The sequence below is a fragment of the Pan troglodytes genome, chromosome 15, assembly GCF_028858775.2.
Source record: "Pan troglodytes isolate AG18354 chromosome 15, NHGRI_mPanTro3-v2.0_pri, whole genome shotgun sequence".
NCBI lineage: Eukaryota > Metazoa > Chordata > Mammalia > Primates > Hominidae > Pan > Pan troglodytes.
This window is the reverse complement of record NC_072413.2, coordinates 32,161,852-32,189,118: the sequence shown is the minus strand read 5'-3', so window position 1 is coordinate 32,189,118 and position 27,267 is coordinate 32,161,852. Positions and strand designations below refer to the sequence as shown.

General features: G+C 41.8%; 1 protein-coding gene across 2 annotated transcripts; it reads left to right on the top strand.

Annotated features, from left to right (window-relative positions):
• The first annotated feature begins 329 nt into the window (after positions 1–329).
• On the top strand, positions 330–26,878 carry EGLN3 (egl-9 family hypoxia inducible factor 3). Of its 2 annotated transcripts, none has more exons than XM_509896.8 (5): positions 330–1,184; positions 20,521–20,640; positions 22,530–22,666; positions 24,696–24,769; positions 25,807–26,878. In XM_509896.8, exons 1-5 carry the CDS (start codon positions 828–830, stop codon positions 25,836–25,838), a joined length of 720 nt encoding a protein of 239 aa, XP_509896.3. In that variant the 5' UTR covers positions 330–827; the 3' UTR covers positions 25,839–26,878. The 2 variants fall into 2 exon arrangements, with proteins under 2 accessions (XP_509896.3, XP_016781475.1); XM_016925986.4 differs by having other exon boundaries at positions 460–902.
• Positions 26,879–27,267: the final 389 nt, after the last annotated feature.

Below are 27,267 nucleotides of genomic sequence, written 5' to 3'. Positions count from 1 at the left end.
CGTTAATGCATTAATTTTAGTTAAAACTAGATACCTCCTAATCTCTCAGTGGCTTGAACTGGGTCAAACAGCAGAGGAATGGGGTAAATAAGGAAAGACACCAGGTAAAGGTAAACAAGACCACTGCTTAATAAATATATTCGTTTTTGGGGTTATTATTTTGCTCAAAAGTCGATGAGGTGACCAACCCAGAATGTGGCAGTTAATTCTATTTACATTTTCAGTGTGGGATCCAGGTTTTCAAGTTTGTTATGTGATTTTATGCAAAACAATATGCAAATCCAGCGCATTCTAAAAATTCAGTCTGCTTTCCAGCCGCTCCCCTGGTCACAAACAACTAAGGTTGGCGCCGGGCTCTCTGGGATCCTTCGCGGAGGGGCAGAGCAGGCGGGGGTGACTGGCAGCGGGGCGGGGGAAAGGGCGGTCCCGGAGGCGGTCCCGGGGCGGAGCCCGTGACGCGCGGAGTCGGCCGGCTTAAGGGCCGGACCTCAGCGTCTCCCGGAGTCTGGCCGCAGTCGCGGCAGTGGTGGCTTCCCATCCCCAAAAGGCGCCCTCCGACTCCTTGCGCCGCACTGCTCGCCGGGCCAGTCCGGAAACGGGTCGTGGAGCTCCGCACCACTCCCGCTGGTTCCCGAAGGCAGATCCCTTCTCCCGAGAGTTGCGAGAAACTTTCCCTTGTCCCCGACGCTGCAGCGGCTCGGGTACCGTGGCAGCCGCAGGTTTCTGAACCCCGGGCCACGCTCCCCGCGCCTCGGCTTCGCGCTCGTGTAGATCGTTCCCTCTCTGGTTGCACGCTGGGGATCCCGGACCTCGATTCTGCGGGCGAGATGCCCCTGGGACACATCATGAGGCTGGACCTGGAGAAAATTGCCCTGGAGTACATCGTGCCCTGTCTGCACGAGGTGGGCTTCTGCTACCTGGACAACTTCCTGGGCGAGGTGGTGGGCGACTGCGTCCTGGAGCGCGTCAAGCAGCTGCACTGCACCGGGGCCCTGCGGGACGGCCAGCTGGCGGGGCCGCGCGCCGGCGTCTCCAAGCGACACCTGCGGGGCGACCAGATCACGTGGATCGGGGGCAACGAGGAGGGCTGCGAGGCCATCAGCTTCCTCCTGTCCCTCATCGACAGGCTGGTCCTCTACTGCGGGAGCCGGCTGGGCAAATACTACGTCAAGGAGAGGTCTAAGGTAGGACGCGCTCGGCGCCCTGCCGCAGCTGCTCCCGCGGGGACGGGAGGCACTCGGAGTCCGTTGTATGTCGACTTCCCAGGGCCGTAAGCGAACTTTGTTTTTTAACCAAGAAGTCAGCCTGGTTTGTCTCTACTCGCTGCTTCCCCCCACCCGTCGCCCCAGCTCCTCTGAGCGAAAGTCAACGTTAAGGGGCTCAGGTGAACCATGATGATGACCTTCTGTTGACTTTGAAATATTGGCTCTTGTGGGTGACAAAAGCCAGACAAGCTGTGGCTGTGGTCCGATTTTAAGACGAGGTTCTCAAAGATCCAAAGGAGGGAAAGGGTATTAGAAACACTGTGTATCATCTGAGACACACGTGTCCTCATGATCTTAAATGCCTACTTTAAAGCCACCTAATACTGCCCTTCATTGTGGTCAGAAGAGATTTCTACAAAAGCACTCAGAATTCTGGAGGCAGTTGTGATTTTGCCATGTGGCAGTTGGTTTGTGGAGTTGGGCAGGTGTGAAAGGGTAAAACTCCACTTCTGAATGCTGCTTCTGCCCTCTGGGACCCAGCACATTGTTAGACCATCTTCTTGACTGAAAATTCTCTCCTGATGCTGAGCCCTACACCACCACCTTCCTTTTCCTGACTATGAATTGATGGCAAAGTCCACTCAAAACAACCAGTTAAGTGCTCACGAGAGAGTAGTCAAGCACCTCCGGAAAGAAACCGGGTTTTTGTTCACATAGCAGGAAGTGACTCCCTGGGTGGTAATTTATCTTGGAAACACAGGTAGATTGGCAGAAAAACGGGAACATGTAGGTACCGCGATGTTGGTGCATGTCCATTACTTTGGGATAGGCTTTCTCAGTCTTTCCTCAAATGATAGTTGAGCCAGTTTTCCAGTGGCAATTCTGAGTGACTTGCGCTTGTCTTATGGTGTGGTCAAGGGACGTTCAGAACTACGGAAAACTTTTACTGAAACAGCGAAGCAGAGTATACCGGCATGAGAGGGAAGATGAACACTCACCTATGTACCACTTTTTGACAATAAATATAGTATTTCTCAAATCAGTCTCAAGACTGATCCTGTCTCAGAACAGACCATTGTTCTCTCATTTCTCTAATACGCTGAGAGGAACACTCTGAATAAAGGCTAAGTGGTGAGGATTGGAAACGTGTGGGAGTGAAGGGGTGGAGGTGGATGAGTGCAGTGGGGAGTCATAGTTTGCTGTACAACTTCCAAGCCAAGAGGCCATGAATAGAATATCTGAAAGCATCGTTATTAATGCACCCAAGTAAAGTAAATCTTAGAAGATACTGCTTTCTAAATTTTACTTTGGGGAAAAAAATTCCGCGTGAGCTGAACTCTGTAGGAGATTGATGCTAAAGTGTTTCTTTATTCTTCTTCCATCATGTTGGTGGTGGATTAGTCATTCGTCTTTGACTAGTTTGATTTTTGCATTAAATGACCTTGCTGTCTTCTGTGGTGGAGGTGTGTTGGGGAGGGGAAGGGTCAGCCTCAGTGTTGCTGAGATGCTGGTAGTTTCTACCTGGAAGAGCAGACGGCTTCTTATTGGGTTTTTTAATGTTTCTTGTAAATTTAGGTGTTAGGAGTTTTTCTTCATCATTCTAGGAGCAGAATTTGCTCTGAGGGAGGCCAGGATTAACTGGTATGGAAAGAGGCCACTAACATTGAAAGTTAAATATTTTTATTTAGCTTTGACTTAATGGATAAGGGATAGGGTTTCAGACTAGAATTTAACTCAAATGGAAGGAAAAACACTGTGTAAGTTACGGTAAGGGAAAGAAAGATCCTGTAGATATGATTCATCAATTTTAGGTTATCTTTTGGGTGGAATGAAAAACTTTCCAGGTGACCCTGTCAGAAGGTGATCGTGAATTGAAAAGAAAATTTATCCTGTCCCACCTCCAGATTTCCAGGTTTACTTTGGCTGGTTTGTCACAAAGCTCCCTGCCCTTTAGATAAATCACCTTTCGATTGGAATATTCCCTGGCCAATTAGAACCAAATGCAAACCAGGCTTGAGCAAACAACTAGTGTAGTTAAATTTTTTTTAAGTGTGCTTTGCTTGTATACAGAAGTCTCCTTAGTGATGTCTTGTGGTCTTGGGTTTCTTGTTTGAAGTTCATTATTAAAGTCATGGTAGAAACACTTTCCATTTCTACATGATTTATATTGGTTTCACATTAATTTATCCTTCTTTTTCTTCACTCACTTTTTATCCCTCAGCTGAGCTCCTCATTTTGTGCTGCTTTCCAGAGCAGTGATAGAGACCCAGTTTACCGGTTCATCCTTCACGCATGTTTTCAAGAAAAACTAAAGTTTTAAATTTATTTATTATTATGATTTTTTTGAGATGGAGTCTTGCTCTGTCGCCAGGCTGTAGCGGCTCACCGCAATCTCCGCCTTCTGGGTTCAAGTGATTCTCCTGCCTCAGCCTGTTGCATAGCTGGGACCACAGGCACGCCACCATGCCCAGCTAATTTTTGTATTTTTAGTAGAGACGGGGTTTCACCATGTTGGCCGGGTTGGTCTCGATCTCTTGACCTCATGATCCACCCGCCTCGGCCTCCCAAAGTTCTGGGATTACAGGCTTGAGCCACTGTGCCCGGCCCTTAAATTTATTTTTAAGTTTTAATTAAGGAAATTTTCAAACATACATAAACATAAGAGGCTAATATAATGAGCTCCCATCACCCAATTTCAACAATTGCCAATATGTACATTTGTTTTAGACCAATTTTTTTTAGCTACTTTAAATTTCTTGAGGTTATGCTTATTCATGCACTTACCCAAATTTCATTTTTTTTTTTTTTGTTCTTTGCTAGACTTTGAAAGATCATTGAATAATATTGCCCTTTATCTCAATGAAACAATAGCAAAGATATTGGGAGTAAAACAGAAAGATACACTGGACCTAAAATTGAAATTGTGGAAGAATATAGAAAGAAATATTAGATGGTTCTGCTTCCTGCCAAGAAAGTTGTTAATGGTCAGAATTTGTCTACCTCATCTTTGCTGGAGAAAAATCCAAGGGTGTTGAAGACCCCTTGGGAAGTGGTTCCTGTAATGTACAGCTGTATGGCGCCCCCTAACTTCAAGCATGATCATTGCTTTCAGGCTAGCAAAGGATTTATCCGCTCGCTACTCCCTTTTGGAGATTTTAGACCATATCCAAGATAAATATTGGTCATAATTTGCTCCTTTTTCTTTGGCTGCCTAGATCTTGAAAATGGCTGTTTTCCAGAGAATGTATAATTTTTAGAACCAAAAGTCCCTCTGCTTCAAACAGCTCACTGTAGACTCACTAGTTAGTGACTCTAATAAGAAGAACTACCTTTTATTGAGCAGTTTGTATTGTCTGGCACTGTGCTATGCACTTTACAAATACTATCTTGCTTAATCTTCAGAAACACAGTCTTAAACATATTGAGTGATTAAATACTGTGCCCAAAGTTTCAAAGTCAGTGGTAAGAAACAGTTTAAATGGGGGCTGGGAGCTCAGGCTCAGTGTTAACTAACTTCGTGGCTTTAGGCAAGTTGCTTGGTTTACACCAGGTGCAAAATGAAAGGAAATAATGCCGTAAAGCTGTTGGAGGAAGAAGCATTAAATAAGATGATGTTTATGAAATGTTTAGCAGAATTCCGAGCCTTCATCAGTGTTTTAAGTCTCCAGAGGGGAAATTTGGGATCCTAACCTAGATTTGTCTAACTCCAGAGACTGTGTTATTTCCTTTTATTCTCTCCTACTTCCGACCTTTCATTTATTCAGCAAATGTTATGGAGTGTTCAGCCTGTGTGGGATACTGTGCAGGGGTGGTGGTGCGATGATGAACGAATTTATACTTTCGTATACTTTGAATTGTAGGATGGTCTCATTCACACTTGACTAATTCTTAGGCTTAAGAAAACCCTCAAACATTGAAGTGGGTCAGTTGAGTACATTTGAAGAAAAAAATAGAGTACTGTGCTGATGTTTTCCTACTGTTTTATTTATTTATTTATTTATTTATTTATTTATTTATTTATTTATTGAGACAGAGTTTTGCTCCTGTTGCGCAGGTTGGAGTTCAATGGCGCAATCTTGGCCCACCACAACCTCCGCCTCCTGGGTTCAAGCGATTCTCCTGCCTCAGCCTCCTGAGTAGCTGGGATTACAGGCGTGCGCCACCATGCCCGGCTAATTTTGTATTTTTAGTAGAGACGGGGTTTCTCCTTGTTGGTCAGGCTGATCTCTAACTCCCGACCTCAGGTGATTCGCCTGCCTTGGTGCCTCCCAAAGTGCTGGGATTACAGGTGTGAGCCACCGCGCCCGGCTTCTACTGTTATTTTTAGGAAAACATTTATTGATAGGGTTTGTTCGTAGGATTCCTGACCAGACTAGCTCTGGAAGGTGGCATTGTGAGGACTGCATTGTGAACAGACCGATTGGTCCTCCCCTGGAAACAATAAGGAGGAATGATGAAACAGCAAAACGTTTATGAATAAAAGAAGATGTGTTGCAAGGTGGTGTGTTTATTCCTTGCTGTTGAGCAATAACAGTTTTGGCCCACCCTTCTCATGTGAGGTCAGGAATATACATTATTTAATGGAGCTTATCATGGTTGCAAACTACTTTAAGGGAAAAATGAAGCAATGTACTATGAAGTGATCTCGCAGGATCCAAGTGCAAGAAATGCAGTCAGGGTTCTCAGAAGCTTAGAGGTATGAACTAGGAAGCAGAAAGTCCTTAACATCCAGGACAGCTGGTGTGTTCTTTTCTCAGGAGCCTCATGACCTCCATCTTTGCTTCCCTGCTTTTGCTCTTCATTTCTTATCCTCTTTTCAATCCAGCTTTTGCTGCCTTCCCATGCACATGGCTCAAGATGGCTGCCCCACAATGGCCACCTCAGCCTTTAGTTGCAGATGAGCAGAGACTTCAGTAACATTCCTGGATCCCTGTTTTCATCGCCTGGGAGAAAGTCTGATTGTCTCACCTTGGCTCAAGGGATCTATCAGCCGTAGTCTGGCACAGTGGGAGGCATGTGGAAACCATGCATCACAAATATGGTTGCCAGGGCCCATGAGAGTTATAGCTCTTAGAGCACAGAGTTTGAGAGCTGGATACCATAAATGGTATCTCTGCAATTAGAATCTTAAAAATCTACCTGTGAATAAGGTATTTTGGGGAGGAGTGCTGAGTTTGAAGCTCTGGAACACTGTGAATAAGGTATTTTGGGGAGAAGGAGTGCTGAGTTTGAAGCTCTGGATCATCTTTCTGTAAGGATGTAAGGGATTCCTATAAAAGCTTTTGTATTAAAAATAACTTAGCTCCTGGAGGAAGGAAATTACTCCACAGTAATAATTTACAGAATACAGTCCCAGTGACAGTGAAACAAGTCTCTCCAATGGGCAAGTTTTCATGGGGTTTTTTGTCTATTTTGTGAATGACACTTGGAAACAAAGAAGGCAGGAGGGTGTGTGTGTTTAATTTGTAATTTCTTTTGCTCAATTTTGGGCCACTGGCGACTTCACTATAACCTTATCTGCTTCAGTGAAGTGGATAATAAAAGGATATCGATTTAATTCATTCACAGATCACTCAGTGCTGCACACTGTGGGAGACCTGTCCGTGGATGGGGAAGGGAAGTGCCCAGTGATTATAAAACCACCTGAAGAACTAAGCTGAGAGTTGAGTGTAGTGTGCAGTGGTTGTCACCAATTCTTTCTCTTTTTCTGGTTAAAAAGTGCACGTTTACGCTCATTAGTCATTGTTTCTCTTTGGGTTTTCTCCAGTTTCTCTGTTAACTTAAAATGAAGCAACCAGAACAAGTGATCAAAACTATACAGGATGTTAATAATATGGGTTTTTAGGGCTAGAGAGATATTAGAAATCACATCCATCCAATGTCTCAGTCATTCAGCAGTTGTTTTCATATTTGGAGAGATGATATCTTGAGCAGATCCTTGGGAAGGGATGGATAAAAGGTACTTTAATAGAGAAGGGGTGGCTGGGTGCAGTGGCTCACACCTGTAATCCCAGCACTTTGGGAGGCCGAGGCGGGCAGATCACAAGGTCAGGAGTTTGAGACCAGCCTGGCCAACATGGTGAAACCCCATCTCTACTAAAAATACAAAATCTAGCCGGGCATGGTGGTTTGCGCCTGTAGTCCCAGGTACTCAGGAGGCTGAGGCAGGAGAATTGCTTGAACCTGGGAGGTGGAGGTTGCAGTGAGCCGAGATTGCACCATTGCACTCCAGCCTGGGCAACAGACCAAGACTCCATCTCAAGAAAAATAATAATAATAATTAAAAAGAAAATAGAGAAGGGGCTACGCTGGCTGGGGTTGGTCCATGAGTCAGACAGACTGGGACCAGGGTCAGTAGGTTAATTCAGTGGCATCACCATTTTATTTGGGAATTTTAAATATAATTCTGACTGAAAATTGATAAACACCCTTAAGTGGAGTTATGCAACCCTGTCTCTGCATAAGGTTTTGGAGTATCATGAATGATTTCCCTTTCTAACCTTTCTGCTTCAGCTCAGGCAAAATTGGTAAAATTTTTCCTGATTCCTGAATCTCCTGGAAAAACTTGTAATTTCATAAGTAACAAACAGCCCTCCATTTTATGACCCTATCCCAAGAACACACCATGTATGAAAGATTTCTCTGAGGAAGCTTAAAGGTCAGGGTGGAGTTCTACCCAACCTCTAATGAGCAGAGTTTAAGCACTGCCAGCATCTTGTGTACTTCCGGATAAAGCTTGGAAGGCTGCTCACCTGTGGGCCATGTTTGGTTTGGCAAGGCCTCTGCTTTTGACCCAACTTTGCAGCCCTAGGTAAATTAAATTACATTTTGATCCGTGCCCACTGAAGACCAAGGAGTAGCTTGCAGGTTAACACTATGGAGAAGGTTATTAATTTTTTGTTAATTATTACGGCAACAGACTCCACAATTCCTTGGTAGCAGCACTTTGTAGTTGTTAACTAATATTGCTCTAAGAAACGGGTGTCGCTTTTCTCTAGTGTTTGTCAAATGCACATGTTCTGACAGTAATGATAGTTCAGACCTATTTTGCTGGGCATCTGCCAGGGGTGCCCAGTGGGTAGCTGAATCCAGAGGCACTGGAATTGTAAATACAACAGACAAATCATTTGATGGTGCCAGACTAAGGAGTTCAGCTTTGGCAGATTGCCAGGAGCCGTTGATTGGGCTCAGATTCAGTGCTATGTGTCTGTTTGCCAAGCAAGATTAGTTGTCTTGGTTAATTATACATAGAATTTGTACCCCCTTTCTCTCGATTATTTCCATCTTAAACCAGTATGACATTTACTTTAATTTTGCATCTTGTTTTGATATTGATTTGTGGGTGAGTTTCTGTCCCTGTTTTTGGTGAGTCTGTAGTGACTACATGTTTTCCTGCCCCGGTCCTAACACAATCCCAGCCTTACAGACCCTGGGTTTGCTGGTGTATAATGCAGGCTTTCACATCTTGTATTGGATTCATTTGGTACCTTGTTACTTAGTGTTCTCCGTGTTCAGTACAGTGTCAATACCTCCTTATTAAATCAAGCTAATTTTTGATTCTTTAGAAGGTACAATGATTCTCAAGTTCTGGAGTACATGTGCCTATCTCATATTAAACATTAGTTTTTCTTTACAAAATGAGGCCAAAATACTTATTGTTGCCATACAAAAATAATTCCAGAATACAAAGAATCAAATAATATGATAGTAACCTCAATTCTTTGTCAGTGGGAAGAAAACAAAATGAAAAACTCAATTCCAGGTGTCAATAACATCTATTTTTTATTCTAATGTGAGACCCTGAAGTTCCATCTTTTTGAAGTTGTCAGGATAATTTCATTTGAGCATTGCTTGGAAGCTGTAAGGATATACTGTTTGGGACCCTTTTATTTATTTTTATAGAGATGGGGTTCTGCCATGTTGCCCGGGCCTCCCAAAGTACTGAAACTACAGGTGTGAGCCACCAGGCCAGGCCAACAAAACCCCTTTTAAACACAAAATATTGAAGATTCAGGCAAGAACATGCAGTATTGCTAGAGAAGGGCCTATTGTGCTTTCTTTGTTTAGTTTTACTTTTTAGGTTCACTATAGAACCTCAAGTTGTCTTTTTTTTTTTTTTTTTTTAACTAAACTTTCTTTCCTTTCTTAGTAGAAAAATCCTTGAGGGGCCCTTTCTTAGTAGAAAAATCCTTGAGGGGGGAAGTTTTTTAAAGTCACTTACTGTAACCATAAATCACTTGCCGTTGGTTCTTGTTCTCCCTGTAATCCATTTTATGTACTTTTGCTAGAGTGTAGTAGTCCCAATCCCAATTCTAATCATGTAGTCTCTGTGCTTAAAACAAAATAATCCAAAAATCCAACCATGCTCTTTCTTCATTATCTACTATACAACACTGTAAAGACTGTAAACTTAGCCAGCTTTGACAGCCCTCTACATCTGACCACATCTGACCTTTCTACACTTAATTTCCCACCACTGCCTTCCTTTCCTCCCAGTCCCTGAAATGCTAGAAACTAATTTGCCAGGCATAATGAGCTTCCCCATTGTCTTCCACTCATCAAAAATCCATCTCTACCGCCTTCTAGTGCCTGTTCCCTGAAGTCTTCCCTTCTGCTCCCCAGAACTCTGTCGTGGCTCAATCCAGGCTGCCCAGTACATGGATTTATTGGGCTGTTTATGCTGCCCACCGTGTGCTTAGAAATTCCTTGAATGCAGAGACTGTTAAGCTTTGTATATACTTTTAGTGCCTAGAACAGTCCCTTATACTTCATAGGTGCTTGTTGGCTTAATTTCATCTTCAAAAGGAACTTTGATTTTGATGGATATTTGAATGTTAAAAAAAAAGCTAGAATTTTTTTGGGGGGGATAGAGGGGAATGACGGGGGAAGATGGGTGGCTGCAGCTTAGTCTCTAATTCGATGCCTAAGTATTTAAATATTTTATTAGAGTGACATGTTATGTGAGACCATCTCAAAGGAGGACCTTAGCTTTGTAAGTTTTTTTTTTTTTTTTTCTCAGTTTCAAAATCCTAGGTTTCACCCTAGAAATACCTGAGTCACACCTGGATCCTGGCAGCTCATACCTACAGGTCTGGCTCAGAGATGCCAGGGCCACGAGGCTTAGGGCCCCAGGTTCTGGTCCTAGCTCAGCCCCTGGCAAGTTTCATGGTCCTCCATTTCCACTTCTTTATGGATGAGTTAGATACTTGTTTTCATTTTTGAACTTAAATTTGGTCAGCACCTACCACTTGACACTAGGATGGACACTTCAGATTTTATTTCATCTTCCTATGATCTTGGGCAAGTCAGTTCTCTGAGCCCACTTTCATCATCTATAACATAGGCACAATAATACTGTATGTCTACTTCTAGGATTATAAGGAATTAACATTGAGATGACATTTCCATTTGAGAAGGAAAATAGTTGCTTTCAGTGCCTTTTATTTGATTCCTGGAGAGAGCAGACTCGCACCAACATTCAACCCCAGCGCTGATATGACAGTAATCCTCAGAGGCAGAGCCCAGCACAAAACAGCAATGCTAGAAAGTTACAATTGGAAAGTTTCCTGCCAGCTTCGGGAATGACACTGCAAAGCTGATGCCAGAAACTGCCAGAGTAATTCTCCTCATTACTGCTCTACCCACCCACTTTCAGCTCCCCAAATTAACTAGTGCAGTTGACTAATTCCTCTTTACCTTTATCATTTAGGGTGAGGCATTGCACAAAAACTCTCGACTTTGCCATATAAGGGCTGTGGTTCTCTGTGGTCCCTGGATAAGAAGCATCACCATTATCTGGAAACATGCAGTAAATGCAAATTCTTCATCTTCTCCCCAGACCTCCTGAGTTAGAAATTCACAAGTTCTCCAGGTGATCTCATACATGCTAAAGTTTGAGAACCATTGAGTAAAGTTAATGCATTAAGAAGAGATTAGATAGGGATGGTGGTGTATCTTCCTACAGTTTCCCTGATAACAAGAAAGTCAGAGGTCAGTTGATCAGACATTAGATTATTTATTGCTAAAACTAAAAAAAAAAAACACAAAAAAAAACAAAACGATTTTTAGTTCACATTTATAGCCTATTATTTGTACCAGCATATTTAATTTTCCAGAACTAGAATTGAAGCAAATTTTGGAACCAGTTCCCTCCTGTTATGGTGAATGGAGGTGAATGTCTGGCCTTTGGCAAGACAACTGCATTTGAGGCCTATGTGGGCCCTGCAGGGGCTACAGAGATTTTATGGTGGGCTTGAGGTTGACCAGCACTGGGAATAACCAAAGCAAAGACAAGATGACTTGGACAAGTAGGGTCAATTTTCTTGGCCTCTTGCCTTTGTTAAAATTCCCCCTTTGGATCTTTGAGTTTACAGACTGAATACCAAGCACACTCTTTTAAAAAAATTCTTGCAATTGTTTGTATTTTGTGATTTTTCTATCACTCTGGAAGGGTGATAGGCAAGGATGAGGTAGGTGGAGTCAAATATTTCAAGTAGAACCAAAGATCTTAGTTCCCTCAAAAATGAGGTGGGGGTGAATTTGCTAATGTCAGACATTAGATAAACTGAGTTGGTAAAGCATGTCTTAAGACCTCACACTCTTCAGCCAGACCAACTGGGTTCAAAAAGGCAAGTTACCTAAGCTCTCTGTGCCTCCATTTCCTCATGGGTAAAATGGAGATAATGTTCCTACTTCATGCGGTTGTTAGGGAGTGTGAAGGAGGTCCGATTTGTGAAGCACACAGAACAGTGTTGGGCACATAGTAAATGCTTTACAAATGTTTGTTTAGTAAATAAATATAGCCACTGAATTTCATGAGTTCTAATCTACGCTAACTTGCTGTGTGTCATTTCTTTCATTCAGCAGATCTGTTTTTCCAAGTGCTGAAATGCATATGTTGGTTTCTCCTGTTTTAAGATGATTGTTTCGGCCGGGCGCGGTGGCTCACGCCTGCAATCCCAGCACTTTGGGAGACCGAGGCGGGTGGATCACGAGGTCAGGAGATAGAGACCATCCTGGCTAACAAAGTGAAACCCAGTCTCTACTAAAAACACAAAAAATTAGCCGGGCGTGGTGGCGGGCGCCTGTAGTCCCAGCTACTCGGGAGGCTGAGGCAGGAGAATGGCGTGAACCCGGGAGGCAGAGCTTGCAGTGAGCCGAGATCGCGCCAGTGCACTCCAGCCTGGGTAACAGAGCGAGACTCCGTCTCAAAAAAGAAAAAAAAAAAAAAAAAAAAAAAAAAAGATGATTGTTTCAAGGCATTTTTCATGACGTTTTGATTGGTAACTTCGTTTTTTCATATATTATCCATTATTAAAGTCTTGTCTTACCAATTATTTTGAGTTATGGATTCTTTAAGTACTTTAGGATTAAGTTCAGATGAAAATTTCAAATATTCCATTCTCTGATGAGCCTGCAGTCACAAGTATTCCTTGTCTCTGTTATGCTCAAAGCCTTTAGAGAGCCATAGGTGATGTTTTATTATTCTGATAAGGCTGTTTTCTCATATCAAAGGAAGTCGAATATTATGTTTCTCTATAGAAATACCTGTGATAACTTCTAGGTCCATAGGGTAACTTCTAGGGTTAATGACTTCTACCAAGGACTTGGAGCGGTGTGACTCAGGGCACACACTGCTGCTCACCTTCCCAGTAACCAGGAAATTAAACAAGATATGTGCAAAATGCCACCGGGCTACATGAATTCTCAGGAAACAGCAGCTGTTAATATTTGGGGAAAGGCATCAGAAAGGAAATGGTTAAATGCGTCTTGATGTCCTTATCCCTGGGCTGGACTGACCTTTGCTGATTTTATAATTGTGAGGAAGCCCGGTTGAAAACATTTCTCTGGTGACTGGGGTAGCGATGGGGGAGGGGGATGGTTCCCAGTGTCCGTTCCCAGCTCAGGCTGCCTGGCGGTGTGCTCGGGTGTGGGCTGGCTGCCACCCTCACGCAGCGCACGTAGCCCTGTCACTCAGCCATCACCCTGCTGGCTTAGAGCCAGTCCTCCACGGGAAGGGCGGCCTGCCCAAACCCAAACACCCTGTATTAATATGGCGATGTTGCCGGGCCTGTTTACTGTGCCTAATTGCATGGGCTCTGGCTGAATCCCCTCCAAGGAGAAGAATTAACCACAATGCAGAAAGGAATGACAATAGTCTCTTAAATTCCTGGCCTCTGAGCCTTTCAGTGGCTTCTTGGGGGAGGGCGATTCACTCAGAAGGTCGTGCATGAAATGCGGGATCTCCTGGAATAGAATCTTGATCCCGCACAGTTCAACTTTAGAGGCCTTTGAACCCCCTGGAATTTTGTGCAGACTTCTGTGTGTGCGTGCATATTTCTTACATCCTTTTAATGTAAGAATCTCAAAGGGCTATTGTGCCTGGTAGAACTATCATCACTGACCCAGGAGAACTAGATGGATGCTTCCACACTCTGGGTAGTTAATGATCCTGAAGCTAGGACCAAGTTCATCTGAGGACAGGTTTTAAAGTGAAAATGGTAAATTCTCTGCTATTCAGGCACGGTGCTCTCACCTGGCCGGGAGGGTGTGGGCAGACCCACTTCACTAAAGCAACCGAGAGTCGGTTATTACTTCCTATTTTTTGTTTTCAGAAGTTCTGAAGTTTCTACAATATTAGAAAATTCAGGTGTAGGCGTGTGATGACCGTTGTTCTACCTTGGGAGAGAGGTCGTGTGTAGCAGTGTTCTGGGTAAGTAGGTTCTGCGAGAGGAATTATTTTTAGTGTGGATTTAGGACAAATGAGGAGGGCAGAAGTAGTCTGCATTGTGGAAGTAGAGTAGTAAAAAACATTTTCATGAATAATTTGGGGTTTATTGAAAGGATTACCTACCTGACAGGTATTTGTCTGGTATTCTGAATCTTCCAAATGGTCTGGTGAGATGCTGAAGCTTTGGGAAGGTGAACACGGTGGCTGGACACAGCTTGTGTTATGGCCCACCAAAAGTGTATTTTCTCTTTCCCCCTCATTTTGTTACATCAGTCTGTAACTAGAGGCACTAGAAGTCAGGAAATAGAATAGCTAGGCTTGCTCTTAACCAACAACAAAGATGACCAGCAAGATGCCAAGATAACTGATGACAGTTTACACAAAATTTCTTACTTTTCTAAGAGCTCACGTTTGCTTACAACTATTTTCTTCATGCCTGTCTAGGTGAAGTTTGAATGTCTAAAAATTCTAAAGCACTTTTAATACTTACAAGTTAGCACTGCTTCATCATCACATTGAGACCTTTTTTGTTCAATTCCGTATAAAGGATAAGACCAGCTGGCAGCAAATGTGAACTTTTGCAGTGACATTTTCTTAAAACTTGGAGAAAGCTTTGCATAGTTGCCATCGTCTTGTAAAGAGGCCCTGTGAACATTGTTCTGTAGGAATTTAATTTATTTGACAACAGTAGATCCCACGAAATGTCCTTGAAGATCACATATCCCTGAACAAGGGAGATGATAGAAGGCTAAAGTAGTAATTCCAGTTTGCTTTTCATGTCCTCCAGATTTAAGTTGCAAATGATTTTTTGAGTTCTTTTCTCTCACTCCTTGTCAGAGCCAAGTGGAAAATAATGGAATTGGACATTTTGGCTTAATTTGTCTTTAGATTTTTTTTTTTTAAATAAAACTTGTAAAGAGCATGGCTCTTTCAGGTTTTGTTTTTTTTTTCTCCAGCCTTTCCTCCAGTATGCCTGCGTTTGAATACCTAAAAGTTTTTTTGGTTTTTCTTTCTTTTTAAGTAGGAGAATTTCAGATTTAGAGCTGCTGCTAGCACATATAGTGCCTTTGTTCCAGTTACTAATCCCCTTTCCGCTCCCTCAGATGAATTACCAAATGGGGCCCCTACATCAGCAGGGTGCCTTGATGAAGGCAGGACCTAAAGTATGTGATCATGGGGATGCCCTGCTCACTGGCCACAGTCAAGGTGTGTGTTAAAATATGTGCTGAACATAAACCACCTAGAAAAATAGCCCTGGAAGTGTAGCCTTCAGCTCCTCTACCCACAGCTGACTAAAAACATTGGCAAGTTTGTCACCTAGGCTGTTCTCACCCGAATATAAATGAGACCCATTTCTGGCCAGAAAACTTCAGCTATCACAGTCTACATTGTGATGAGTTGCTTGGCTGTTTTTCCAAGCAAAAGAAGGTGCATGGTCTCATGTATTTCCTCCCAACTCTTATTTATTTATTTATTTATTTATTTATTTATTTATTTATATTTTTTGAGACAGCGTCTCGCTCTGTCACCCAGGCTGGAGTGCAGTGGTGCGATCTCGGCTCACTGCAACCTCCACTTCCCAGGTTCAAGCAATTCTCCTGCCTCAGCCTCCTGAGTAGCTGGGATTACAGGCATGCGCCACCATGCCCAACTAATTTTTGTATTTTTAGTAGAGACAGGGTTTCACCATGTTGGTTAGGCTGGTCTTGAACTCCTGACATTGTGATCCACCCACCTCGGCCTCCCAAAGTGCTGGGATTACAGGCGTGAGCCACCGCGCCCAGCCCCCAACTCTTTACACATCTAGTTGTCTGTGTTGTTGTGCCTGTGTCGTTGTGCCTTATGGTGGAGAAGGGAAGGATCCTGGGCCTCTGTTGCTCTGTACTGGGTGGACATGGGGGAAGGACTTGATGGAACAAGGTGTAAGGATGCAATTGGAATGTGGATGGCATTCAGGATGAGGCATTGTCTTTGGATAGGATGTGTTTGAGTCTGGTGGAGAGAGATGGGGAAGGTGCCCACTCAGCAGCTGTCTCAAAGTAGCTTTACTTTCTTGGAAGTCCTCACACAGTGATCTCAAAATATAGCCTGATATATGTGTGTGTATATATATATGTGTGTGTGTGTGTGTGTGTGTATTTATTTATAGCCCTGATTAAAAAATTGGGATCAACAATATTCAGGTTTACATAAAGATATTCAGGTTTACATAAAGATCTGATTGCCTGCTACTCTCAATTAAAAAATTGGGATCAACAATATTCAGGTTTACATAAAGATTTGATTGCCTGCTACTCTCATAAAATCTGAAGATTTGCTCTCATTGAAAATAACAGCAAGTCCCCTCAGTGTAGGTGGCATAACACACACCAGAGTTCTGACTCATGTATACCTGATTGGCTTCAATCATTTGTTACTCGCAAACATCGAAAGCTATTTTAGTTTGCCAGTCCTGGGTTCAAAACTACAAAACACTTAAGTAGAATTGGGTCTCTGAAGAAGAGACGTTCTACAGCTTCAGTTGAGGGGAAGACAAACATAACACATCATCTTTAAAAATAGCTAACATTTATTAAGCACTTAGTGTGTGCCAGGCTGTGCATTAAGCATTTTACATGGATTATCTCCCTGAGTCCTCATAAACCCATTTTACAGATGAAGAAACCAAGGTGTAAATAAGCTAAATGCAGATTATCCCTTACTTAGGTTGCATTTTATTCAAAGTACGCTTTGCTCAAGACCATGCTTAATTCAAAATGAATCCTTACAAAGGTTGGCTGGTATTTCTACTTAGCAGCTGAAGGGGATCTAGCATTTGTCGGTAGATCAGAATACTAGTTTAAAGCTCCTTCAACCAGATAGTTTTGAAATCACGCTTTTCTCAACAAATCTTAAACAATGGATTTTCATTTATTGGAAATTTTGCAAATAAAATGAGATCTAATTAGTACTTTAATTTGGTGAGTTAAATTTTGTATAAAATGCCACTTTATTATAACTTGTTCAAGATCGAGTCATACTAGCGAATCTGTCTCAAATCATGAGCAATGTAAAATACATTTCTATGAAAATACATGTTGCAACTGTTAGCAGAGAAGTGGTAAGTCTAACGGCAGGGTGGGTGTACCCCCTTCTCACCTGTGGGTCTGAAAAATGATCATCATTGCTGAGTGGATGATGGAGGTCACTGATGCCAAGTTTTTGAAATGGTTTTTACATGCAGTCAAGCTGCGGTTGATGGCATTCAAGAGCATTCTGTTTAGGCATTGGAATGGAAATCCTGGACTTTTATTTTTCAACTTTACCTTTGGACTTGATGAGATAGGTTTTTTTTTTTTTATGAAGTCAGCTCACTGGTAACTCTTAACAGAACCACTGTTTCCTTTTCCACCTGTGGCATTTGGGGACCACTTTTTTATACTGGGTTTTGACTGTTACGGTTCTATATATCTGTGTATATCTTCAAAGAATACATATACATTTGTTGTCTGGACATGGCTGCATACGTGTCTAGAGCACATATTCTGGTCTAGAGCCAGCCTGGGCCCGCCTGATTCACCTCTCCACTCATTTCCTATTGCTACAGAGCTAAGGAGAGGCCTCTGGGAATGGGGATGGTGGGAGATGGGGTGGGTACACTATATAATGTCAGTGGACAGAGCGGTAAATGTGTAAGGGGACATGTGGATTTATCAGTATATCCAAGAATAGAACTATAGGACTATACTGTATGTGCTGCTGTAGATGCCACTACTGTGTTAAACTTGTGTAAACTTCAAATATTAATCTAGTCAGGAAGTTTTAGAAAATAAAAAGCCTGTACTAAAGTAGGCATCCTCTTGATATGTGTCAGTTTATTGCTTGGCATGTTTGTTATATGATCATTAAATTACTCTGGCCCGTTCTTTTAACAATAAAGCATTGAAGACTTCTCTTCTGTTAAACACTAAATCCCTTCCCCAGCTTGATGAGGTTTAGATAGCAACTCAGTTGGACTGATCTGTTTCCGGAGTTTGTTACTGCCCCGTGCACAAATTGGCACAGAAGTGAATGGCTAGTTATTGAAGTCAGGCTTGCTTCTCGGTGCATCCATAGCCTCATGGTTTTAGACCCTGTCAAAGACGAGCAAATAGTTGGGAATGTGCCCAAGCAAAGACCCATCTCCTATGGCACTCATCCAGAAAACGCACTGATAAAATTGGCCAAGTGTAGCCTCAACTGGCCCACTGATGCTCGAAATGATTTCCTTCCATTGTTTCCAACTTGATGCATGTGGTTTCTGGAACCAGGAGAGAGGGTGAATGTTCACTCTGGCCAGAAAAATTATCTCTTTGCCTCCCCCTTAAGCAGTCGGATACTTTGCTGACATGTAGGGGTTTTGTCCTAATAGTAAGTCCTCTGGAATTGGCTTTGTCTCCGTGTGTTTTATAGATGCAGCGTTTGGTAGAGGATTTACTTTTGTGAGTTTGTGTCCATCTTTTTTTTTTTTTTCAATATTTTAATCTGAGCTGAGTTCTGAGGCAGAGAAACACTCCTTAATGACCTGAAGAACTATGTTGCTTTTTCAAGGGTTGATGCTTAGATCAAGTCTTAGATCTTCTTGGGCCTTTGACAGCTGTGTAACCCAATCCCCTCTTTATAGGAAAGAGACAGCCTGGGATCACAGTTAGTTGCAGAGTGAACTATGGCAGGCATCCAGACCACTGACCTTTTCCTTAGAGAAGAGCTGTTTAAGCATATAAGATTATAGCATTGATGTCATACTTTTTCTTTTCAGACACACTCGGTGGGGGGAGCCTGAGATAATAGGGAATCCAGCCTGTAATTGTTTGTGGCTTAAGCGACTTTCATTATTGGCTCTGTGGTGGCTCTTATAATCCTAATAGCTGCTTCCAGGGGTGGGTAATTCTTTAGTCATTATAGGTGACTTTATTTGTCTCTTCTTCTCTTGCTAGGCCCATCAATTCTGTTTGCTACCAATCACCCTTCCTCAAGCCATGCTTTGCTTAGTGGTACCATCATTTGTTAAATCTTCATTGCTGACGTTGCATCACAGTTTCACCTTCTGAAAGATGTTCAAGCTAACAGCCTAACTTGAGCTCTAAGGATGCCATCACATTGACATTTTGATGTTCAAAGGCAGGATATGGGGATTGTTTGCTGCATGAGGATATGAAGTTTGAGAGAGATGGTGATTTAAGCTTTAAAATTGTTGTAAAGTCAAGTTACTATTCAGCCTTATTATCAATCTGGTATGCAAGGTGTGTTTTGCCTAGTTCCGTGTTTTCATGCTACTATTGAGAGTGACTCGGCAGCCACGTTGAAGCTGATTCATTGAACCACTAGCCCATTAGCTTGGGGCTCTACTCAAACGGTCATTTTACCAATGAAGCAACGCTGCCATTTATCAGGAAATACATGGCCTGGATCTTTACATGTATGTTTGAAGATAGGTCTTTTAAAATGACAGAAATAGCTATTGATCTAGGTAAAATGTGAACTTACTCTTTAGAGAAAGAGCCATTCGCTAGTTCATTGATTTATTTATCACATTTTAGATGGACACCTTCTGTATGTCAGGCACTGTCCTAGGTGCTAAGAATACATCAGTGAGTAGAACAGGAAAAAAAATCCCTGTCCTCATCTTGTGTTGCTGGTTCTAATATTTTCCTTGCACCTACTGCATCCCTATAAAAAATATTTTTAAAACATGGCGGTATCCTGTGAAGAAAAGAACTGGCTTTCTATACTTTGCTTTCTTCCCCCTCCCCACTCTGTGTTATAATTTTTCCCGTGGAACAATTAGAGGTCTGTTTAATAGTAATTTTCAGTAGGATTTTTGGTACGGTTTTCTACTTTATTCTTCCACCTGGTTGATACAGGTAGCACTTAGACAAAGAGAACTTCAGATTATCACCTGATTTGATAATTATCAGGAAGAAGACACATATTAAGATACATGCATGGCTTTTTTCCTGAAAGGAATCTCCCTGTGTTGTCTATGTTAACAAGTTAGGGTGCGGCTTCCTATTGGTCTTCCTCTATTCTTTCTATCCTAAGCATTTTATTGAGTAAGCCTGACCTTTTCCTCCTTTGGTGATTGGTTCTGTCACTTTGTGTATGCAAATACCTTTAGCCATTGTTCTGAAACAGTGTGAGTGATTCAGGGGCACTTGCTAAACAGTCATAATCCCTAAACTCCACACCTAGTGACTCTGATTTTGTAGCATGGGAAACTAGAAACTGCTTTTCCAAAAAGGAGTATTGAAGAAAGGCAGGGCATACAAACAGGTTATGCAAATAGGGCATGCAGATAGGTTACTTTAAGAAAGACTGTGTAAAATGTTCTAGAACTATGGGAATATTGTTGAACTACTTTCCACTGGGCAGAGCCATAGTATGACCTGGCCATTGTGCACAGAAGAGTCCAAATTTATGTACCATACATGAAATTAAGAAGCCAGCAACTACCTGTAAATGTCACATAACACCCAAGGAGACTGTGTTACTTATCTGCTCACCAGTGGGAGGAGAAGATTGTCTGTCTCAGCTTTGTTAACCAGCTTTCTTGGGATTTCTCCATAGGCAATGGTGGCTTGCTATCCGGGAAATGGAACAGGTTATGTTCGCCACGTGGACAACCCCAACGGTGATGGTCGCTGCATCACCTGCATCTACTATCTGAACAAGAATTGGGATGCCAAGGTACTTTTGAATAATGGGAGTAGAGTGTGGGGTTAGAAACTACAGGAAAATGATTCAGATAATTTAGAGGAGAGTTTATATTGAGTTCATAGTTGCCGTATCTCCCACTGATGAAACATTTCTATTTCCATTTCATAACCTCCTGCGACAATGGAATTAGTCCTAAAGTTGTTAAGAAGAAAACAATGAAGTTAATTTGGAGGGGGATAGGTAGGGTGATTATTAACCCTACCTCTGGGAAGGGTGGTTGATGAAGGGAAGGTAATTTGATATTAGGATTAAGGATTAATTTTTTTCAGTTTAATTCAGAGTTGTTCTGACTGTCAATGCAGAATAGGATATACACTTTTCCCTCCCAGCAGTAGCATTGAGAAAGTTCCACAAAAATAGAACTGTAGGCTATAAAACCATCCCCAAGAGAGATTTCCCACACAGTCCTCTCCCTCGGGGTGGTATGTCTCATTGATGGCTGCTTGCCATGGCTTACTATGGTTTGTGAATGCCAAAGGCTTTGTGGCTTATTTTTGTATTATAGAACTTATAGATAGATGGAGATATGAAGCCTGGTTCCATGCTTACAGACATTCATCTGGACTCTGTATGCTTTCCGAAAGTTAAGAGTGATTTAGGAGTCTGGGAAATCAGATAACTTTTCAAGCTTATTTGGCTTTTGAACCTTCTGCATCTCAATTTCCTGTTCATTAGGCAAATACTGGCTGTCATAAAGCAATAATATTTATCCAGAGTCAGAAAAACGAAACTTGGGAAACCATTGAATCAGTGAAAAGGCCTATCTCTTCTCCCTATTTGGTAACATGACTGGAATACATCCATTAGGTCTCCTTTAAAATCTTGAGAGGTGCTGATAGAGACAAGAGAATAAAGTTATCAGATTGGTAATAATAAATTGCAGGGTCTGGAATCATTCAACAAATATTTGAGTTTCTGCTAGTGTCAGGCGTTGTATTATGAAGAAACATTGATGTGTGAGGCCTGAACTTTACTCTGAATATGGTTATTCCAGTAGGATGAAATAGGTTGACATGTAAAAAAAAAAATAATTCAAGGAAGAGAGTGGTGTATGTCATAAAAGGTGCAGATTAGGTGGTCTGAGAGTTCAGTAAAAAGAGCATGTAACTTCCAACTAATGAGGTCAGATAGGAGCTAAGGGAGTTCAGAAGAGCTGTAAATTCTAATTGAAGGGGAAGTTACATGTGATGATTTTCTTAGAAAGTTGTTAATGGTTAGATGGAACCATGTGAGATTACTGGGTATTTTTTTTTTAAGTCAAAAACACTCAAATATTGGCAAATCTGTATGATTCAATCTAATAGTACTCTATTTTACATCCATGGGCTTTATGACTGTGGGGGGTGGGAGTGCTTTTTTTGGTTTAAGGTGAATAAGGAGATATCTCTAGCTAAGTTTGATATAAAATTTGGTACGAAGTGGCTGGGCGTGGTGGCTCATGCCTATAATCCCAGCACTTCAGGAGGCCCTAGTGGGCAGATCACCTGAGGTCGGGAGTTCGAGACCAGCCTGACCAACATGGGGAAACCCCGTCTCTACTAAAAATACAAAATTAACTGGGCATGGTGTTGCATGCCTGTAATCCCAGCTACTCGGGAGGCTGAGGCAAGAGAATCACTTGAACCAGGGAGGTGGAGGTTGCAGTGAAACGAGATCATGCCATTGCACTCCAGCCTGGGCAACAAGAGTGAAACTCCATCTCAAATTGGTACAAACTATGAGGTTGAAGTAAAAATCTGGGGTACCATGCATTTGGAGTGGTGGTTAGCAGATGGCATGTTTCTAAATGGGGCTGAAATATGGTTGTTGATAAACTACATGAGAGGTAAGAAATAATCCCCCTTCTTTGTGTCTTTCAGCTACATGGTGGGATCCTGCGGATATTTCCAGAGGGGAAATCATTCATAGCAGATGTGGAGCCCATTTTTGACAGACTCCTGTTCTTCTGGTCAGATCGTAGGAACCCACACGAAGTGCAGCCTTCTTACGCAACCAGGTAATAGCTGGAGCCATGATTCCTCTTCCGGAGCTTGGTGTACAAACCCTTTTTCCAGAGAACTCTCTAAACGTGTGTCCTGTACATGTAGGGGATTGACCACACCCCATAGCTGATAGCAAACTTGTTTGGAGTCTACAAAAATTAAAGGGGAAACTTTGCATTCTTTAGCATATCAAAGCTAACCTCAGTTTGAAAGTACTATTAACAAGTTGTTTTCTATTAGGTGAGCATATTGGATTCCAATTTCTCAAAAGTATTTTTCTCTTCTCTCCTTTCCTCCCTTCTCTTATCTCTCTTTCCCTTTTTTAAAAAAACCTAATGTTGAACTATGCCTAGAGAATGTTGGCTGTCACATATCAGGAATTCTGTCTGGTTACTTTGGATGAGTTTACAAGCCGCTAATTGCAAGCAGAGAAAGAGCCTTGAGAAAAGAAAGAGTAATTTGTTTTGACTTTCTCTTTTTGTCTTTTCCTTGGTTTGAAATTAGCTTGGGCTTGCTGTATCCATGGTCCAACAGTTGGATGTTTTATTAATCTTTTCTTTATCATGTGCACATGAAGATTCTCAGAGTAACTGAACACCTTAGTATTGTTTAGGACCAATCTAGACAATCTTGACAAAAATCTTCATTCTCAATTCTGCCTCTCATTTACCTTTGTCTGTGTCTAAAGCAATAAGCCAGGCAGCATTGGAGGGCTATGGAGTGCAGCTTATACTGAGACTAGCATTCAGGGGCAGGAGGAGAGAGTTTTGGTAGGATGATGATTAAACCCTAACAAGCCTAATTAAATTAAGATCACATGTGTCCTCCTCCGGAAGTCACACAGCTTAGCCCCAAACCCAGTTATATATTAACTGCCAAATTGGAATGTCTTCTAGATGAGCAGGGAACAAATTCTACCACTGAAGTCAGCTTTTGTGTTTTATGGGGTATGTAACTAAACCCTGTTGTTTGTGGCAGAAGTCTTTGGTTATTCCCCAATCTCATGATGACTGGCCTTACAGGGAAAACATTAGCAAATGTTGATGAGAAGTCCCTTGAAAAAAACTCAAGTGCTATAGAAATTTCAGTAGCTAACAATCATTACAAAATGAAACTTTAAGAAAAAACTAAGCATGAAATGGCTCCCATTACAGTCTATCCAATGAATGGGATAAAGCAAATTAGTGGGGATGCAGTGGAAAGCTCTGGGGCATTATTATTATTCAATTGCAATTTTGCCTCAGTGTCCAAAACTAAAGAAAGCAAGCCAAGAGTTTTAAACATACTGTGATTTACATAAGTCGTTTTTCAAAGCTTCACTCAAATGTCATCTCTTCTCTATGTTCTCGCCACCAACTTGGGTCTCCCAGTCGTTAGCAGAATGACTCCCTTCTAGTCCTTTCTGTATAGGCCATGTTTACCTGTTGCATTATTGCAAAATCACCTGTCTCCCCTACTTGGAGCCTGAGATCGCAGAGGAAGATCTGATCACAGGGTCATTTGAATTCCTAATGCCCAAGATAATTTCTGGCACATACCTGGAATTCCTTATGCATTTTATTACATTGAAATAGAATTAAAACCAGAGAAGTTAATTTTAAATTAAAATCAGGGTAGACAGGCCGGGCATGGTGGCTCACACCTGCAATCCCAGCACTTTGGGAGGCCGAGGTGGGCAGGTCAAGAGATCGAGACCATCCTGGCCAACATGGTGAAACCCCATCTCTACTAAAAATTTAAAAATTAGCTGGGTGTGGTAGCGTGCACCTGTAGTCCCAGCTACTTGGGAAGCTGAGGCAGGAGAATTGCTTGAACCTGGGAAGTGGAGGTTGCAGTGAGCCAAGATCGCGCCTCTGCCTGGCAACAGAGCAAGACTCCATCTCAAAAAAAAATAAATAAATAAATAAATAATAAATCAATCAATCAGGGTAGACTTCTAATAACAGGGAAAACTTTAAAACTTTTAATGTGAGATTTATAGGACATTTGTGTTTCTAGTAGTACCATTAAACCTCTTTCCTTATATCTGCTTATCTTTCACAGATATGCTATGACTGTCTGGTACTTTGATGCTGAAGAAAGGGCAGAAGCCAAAAAGAAATTCAGGAATTTAACTAGTATGTGTTTGATAATTTTCTGTGACTTTTGATCAAGTTAATCCTTGACTTTTATTCAATTTTATATAGTTTTAAACATGTTCTGTTCAATCTGTTACGGCTTAGCTTTATATATAATGACATCTTGACGGGTTTTATCCTGAAACCTTGGCCTTAGGGCTCTTAGAAAAATCAGAAACAATGCAAGGGGCTTCCCCTGAGAATGCCCACTGAATGTATGATGGTTTATGATAGATGGGAAATAGTTAACTTTTTCCTATTAATGTTAACCAGTCAAATGTAACATTAAATTTTGCCCATGATTTTTGGCATATTGCAAAGGAAATATAATGGAACCCAGTTATGATGGCAAAATTTATTATACTGGGTGAGACTGTGACTCTCAGTATAACAGCAGGGCTCATGTAATATAAACTGAATATAACAGCACTATTCCTATCCCTTCCAACCAGTGTTAGAAGGCAGCATTTCCCAAAATACGTTGCATTAAAACACAAATCCTGCCAAGGTGGTAAATTCCTGGTCCCCAAAATGTGGGAAATGTTGCATGCTGTATGCCTGTCTTAAAAAGAGTCACATTGCTCACTAGCATATTAAATTAAGGCCCTAAGAGATCCTGCAGTTAGGAAACATATATAATATTGCCTAGCCCATAACCCATTTGGACTGTATATCTCTCAAATACCAAAGTGGTCTCCAAATTGCACCCAGGAAATCTCAGTTTGTTTTCTCTTCCAGATGGCCTACACTGCTTAACTCTGATATGTGAGTGAGGCTACACTTCCTACAACTTATGCTCAGCATTAGCCCAAGAGGTGCCAATGCTAGATGTAAACCCAAAGTTCCTCCACAGTCTGTGAGGCATATGGGAAAGATCCCATTGCAAAGTCAAGAGAGAATCCTTTGGCAGAGCTCTATTAGGAGGCTTATATAAGATGGGAAGTGTTTACTGGAGGCTTTTTGGTGACATTTGTGACATAAAACTCATCAGAGCTGACTCCATACCCTCTTTATTCTCCTTTCTGTCCCCAACCCAGGGAAAACTGAATCTGCCCTCACTGAAGACTGACCGTGCTCTGAAATCTGCTGGCCTTGTTCATTTTAGTAACGGTTCCTGAATTCTCTTAAATTCTTTGAGATCCAAAGATGGCCTCTTCAGTGACAACAATCTCCCTGCTACTTCTTGCATCCTTCACATCCCTGTCTTGTGTGTGGTACTTCATGTTTTCTTGCCAAGACTGTGTTGATCTTCAGATACTCTCTTTGCCAGATGAAGTTATTTGCTAACTCCAGAAATTCCTGCAGACATCCTACTCGGCCAGCGGTTTACCTGATAGATTCGGTAATACTATCAAGAGAAGAGCCTAGGAGCACAGCGAGGGAATGAACCTTACTTGCACTTTATATATACTTCCTGATTTGAAAGGAGGAGGTTTGAAAAGAAAAAAATGGAGGTGGTAGATGCCACAGAGAGGCATCATGGAAGCCTTAACAGCAGGAAACAGAGAAATTTGTGTCATCTGAACAATTTCCAGATGTTCTTAATCCAGGGCTGTTGGGGTTTCTGGAGAATTATCACAACCTAATGACATTAATACCTCTAGAAAGGGCTGCTGTCATAGTGAACAATTTATAAGTGTCCCATGGGGCAGACACTCCTTTTTTCCCAGTCCTGCAACCTGGATTTTCTGCCTCAGCCCCATTTTGCTGAAAATAATGACTTTCTGAATAAAGATGGCAACACAATTTTTTCTCCATTTTCAGTTCTTACCTGGGAACCTAATTCCCCAGAAGCTAAAAAACTAGACATTAGTTGTTTTGGTTGCTTTGTTGGAATGGAATTTGAATTTAAATGAAAGGAAAAATATATCCCTGGTAGTTTTGTGTTAACCACTGATAACTGTGGAAAGAGCTAGGTCTACTGATATACAATAAACATGTGTGCATCTTGAACAATTTGAGAGGGGAGGTGGAGTTGGAAATGTGGGTGTTCCTGTTTTTTTTTTTTTTTTTTTAGTTTTCCTTTTTAATGAGCTCACCCTTTAACACAAAAAAAGCAGGGTGATGTATTTTAAAAAAGGAAGTGGAAATAAAAAAATCTCAAAGCTATTTGAGTTCTCGTCTGTCCCTAGCAGCCTTTCTTCAGCCCACTTGGCTCTCTAGATCCGCTGTGGTTGGCAGTATGACCAGAATCATGGAATTTGCTAGAACTGTGGAAGCTTCTACTCCTGCAGTAAGCACAGATCGCACTGCCTCAATAACTTGGTATTGAGCACGTATTTTGCAAAAGCTACTTTTCCTAGTTTTCAGTATTACTTTCATGTTTTAAAAATCCCTTTAATTTCTTGCTTGAAAATCCCATGAACATTAAAGAGCCAGAAATATTTTCCTTTGTTATGTACGGATATATATATATAGTCTTCCAAGATAGAAGTTTACTTTTTCCTCTTCTGGTTTTGGAAAATTTCCAGATAAGACATGTCACCATTAATTCTCAA

What these genes read in the sequence shown, in the direction of transcription:
- EGLN3 (XM_509896.8), top strand. Translation starts at nt 828, where the DNA reads ATGCCCCTGGGACACATCATGAGGCTGGACCTGGAGAAAATTGCCCTG. An exon ending in ACAAGAATTGGGATGCCAAG is followed by an intron (nt 20,641 to 22,529) that starts GTACTTTTGAAT and finishes TGTGTCTTTCAG; the next exon opens with CTACATGGTGGGATCCTGCG. An exon ending in GAAATTCAGGAATTTAACTA is followed by an intron (nt 24,770 to 25,806) that starts GTATGTGTTTGA and finishes TCCCCAACCCAG; the next exon opens with GGAAAACTGAATCTGCCCTC.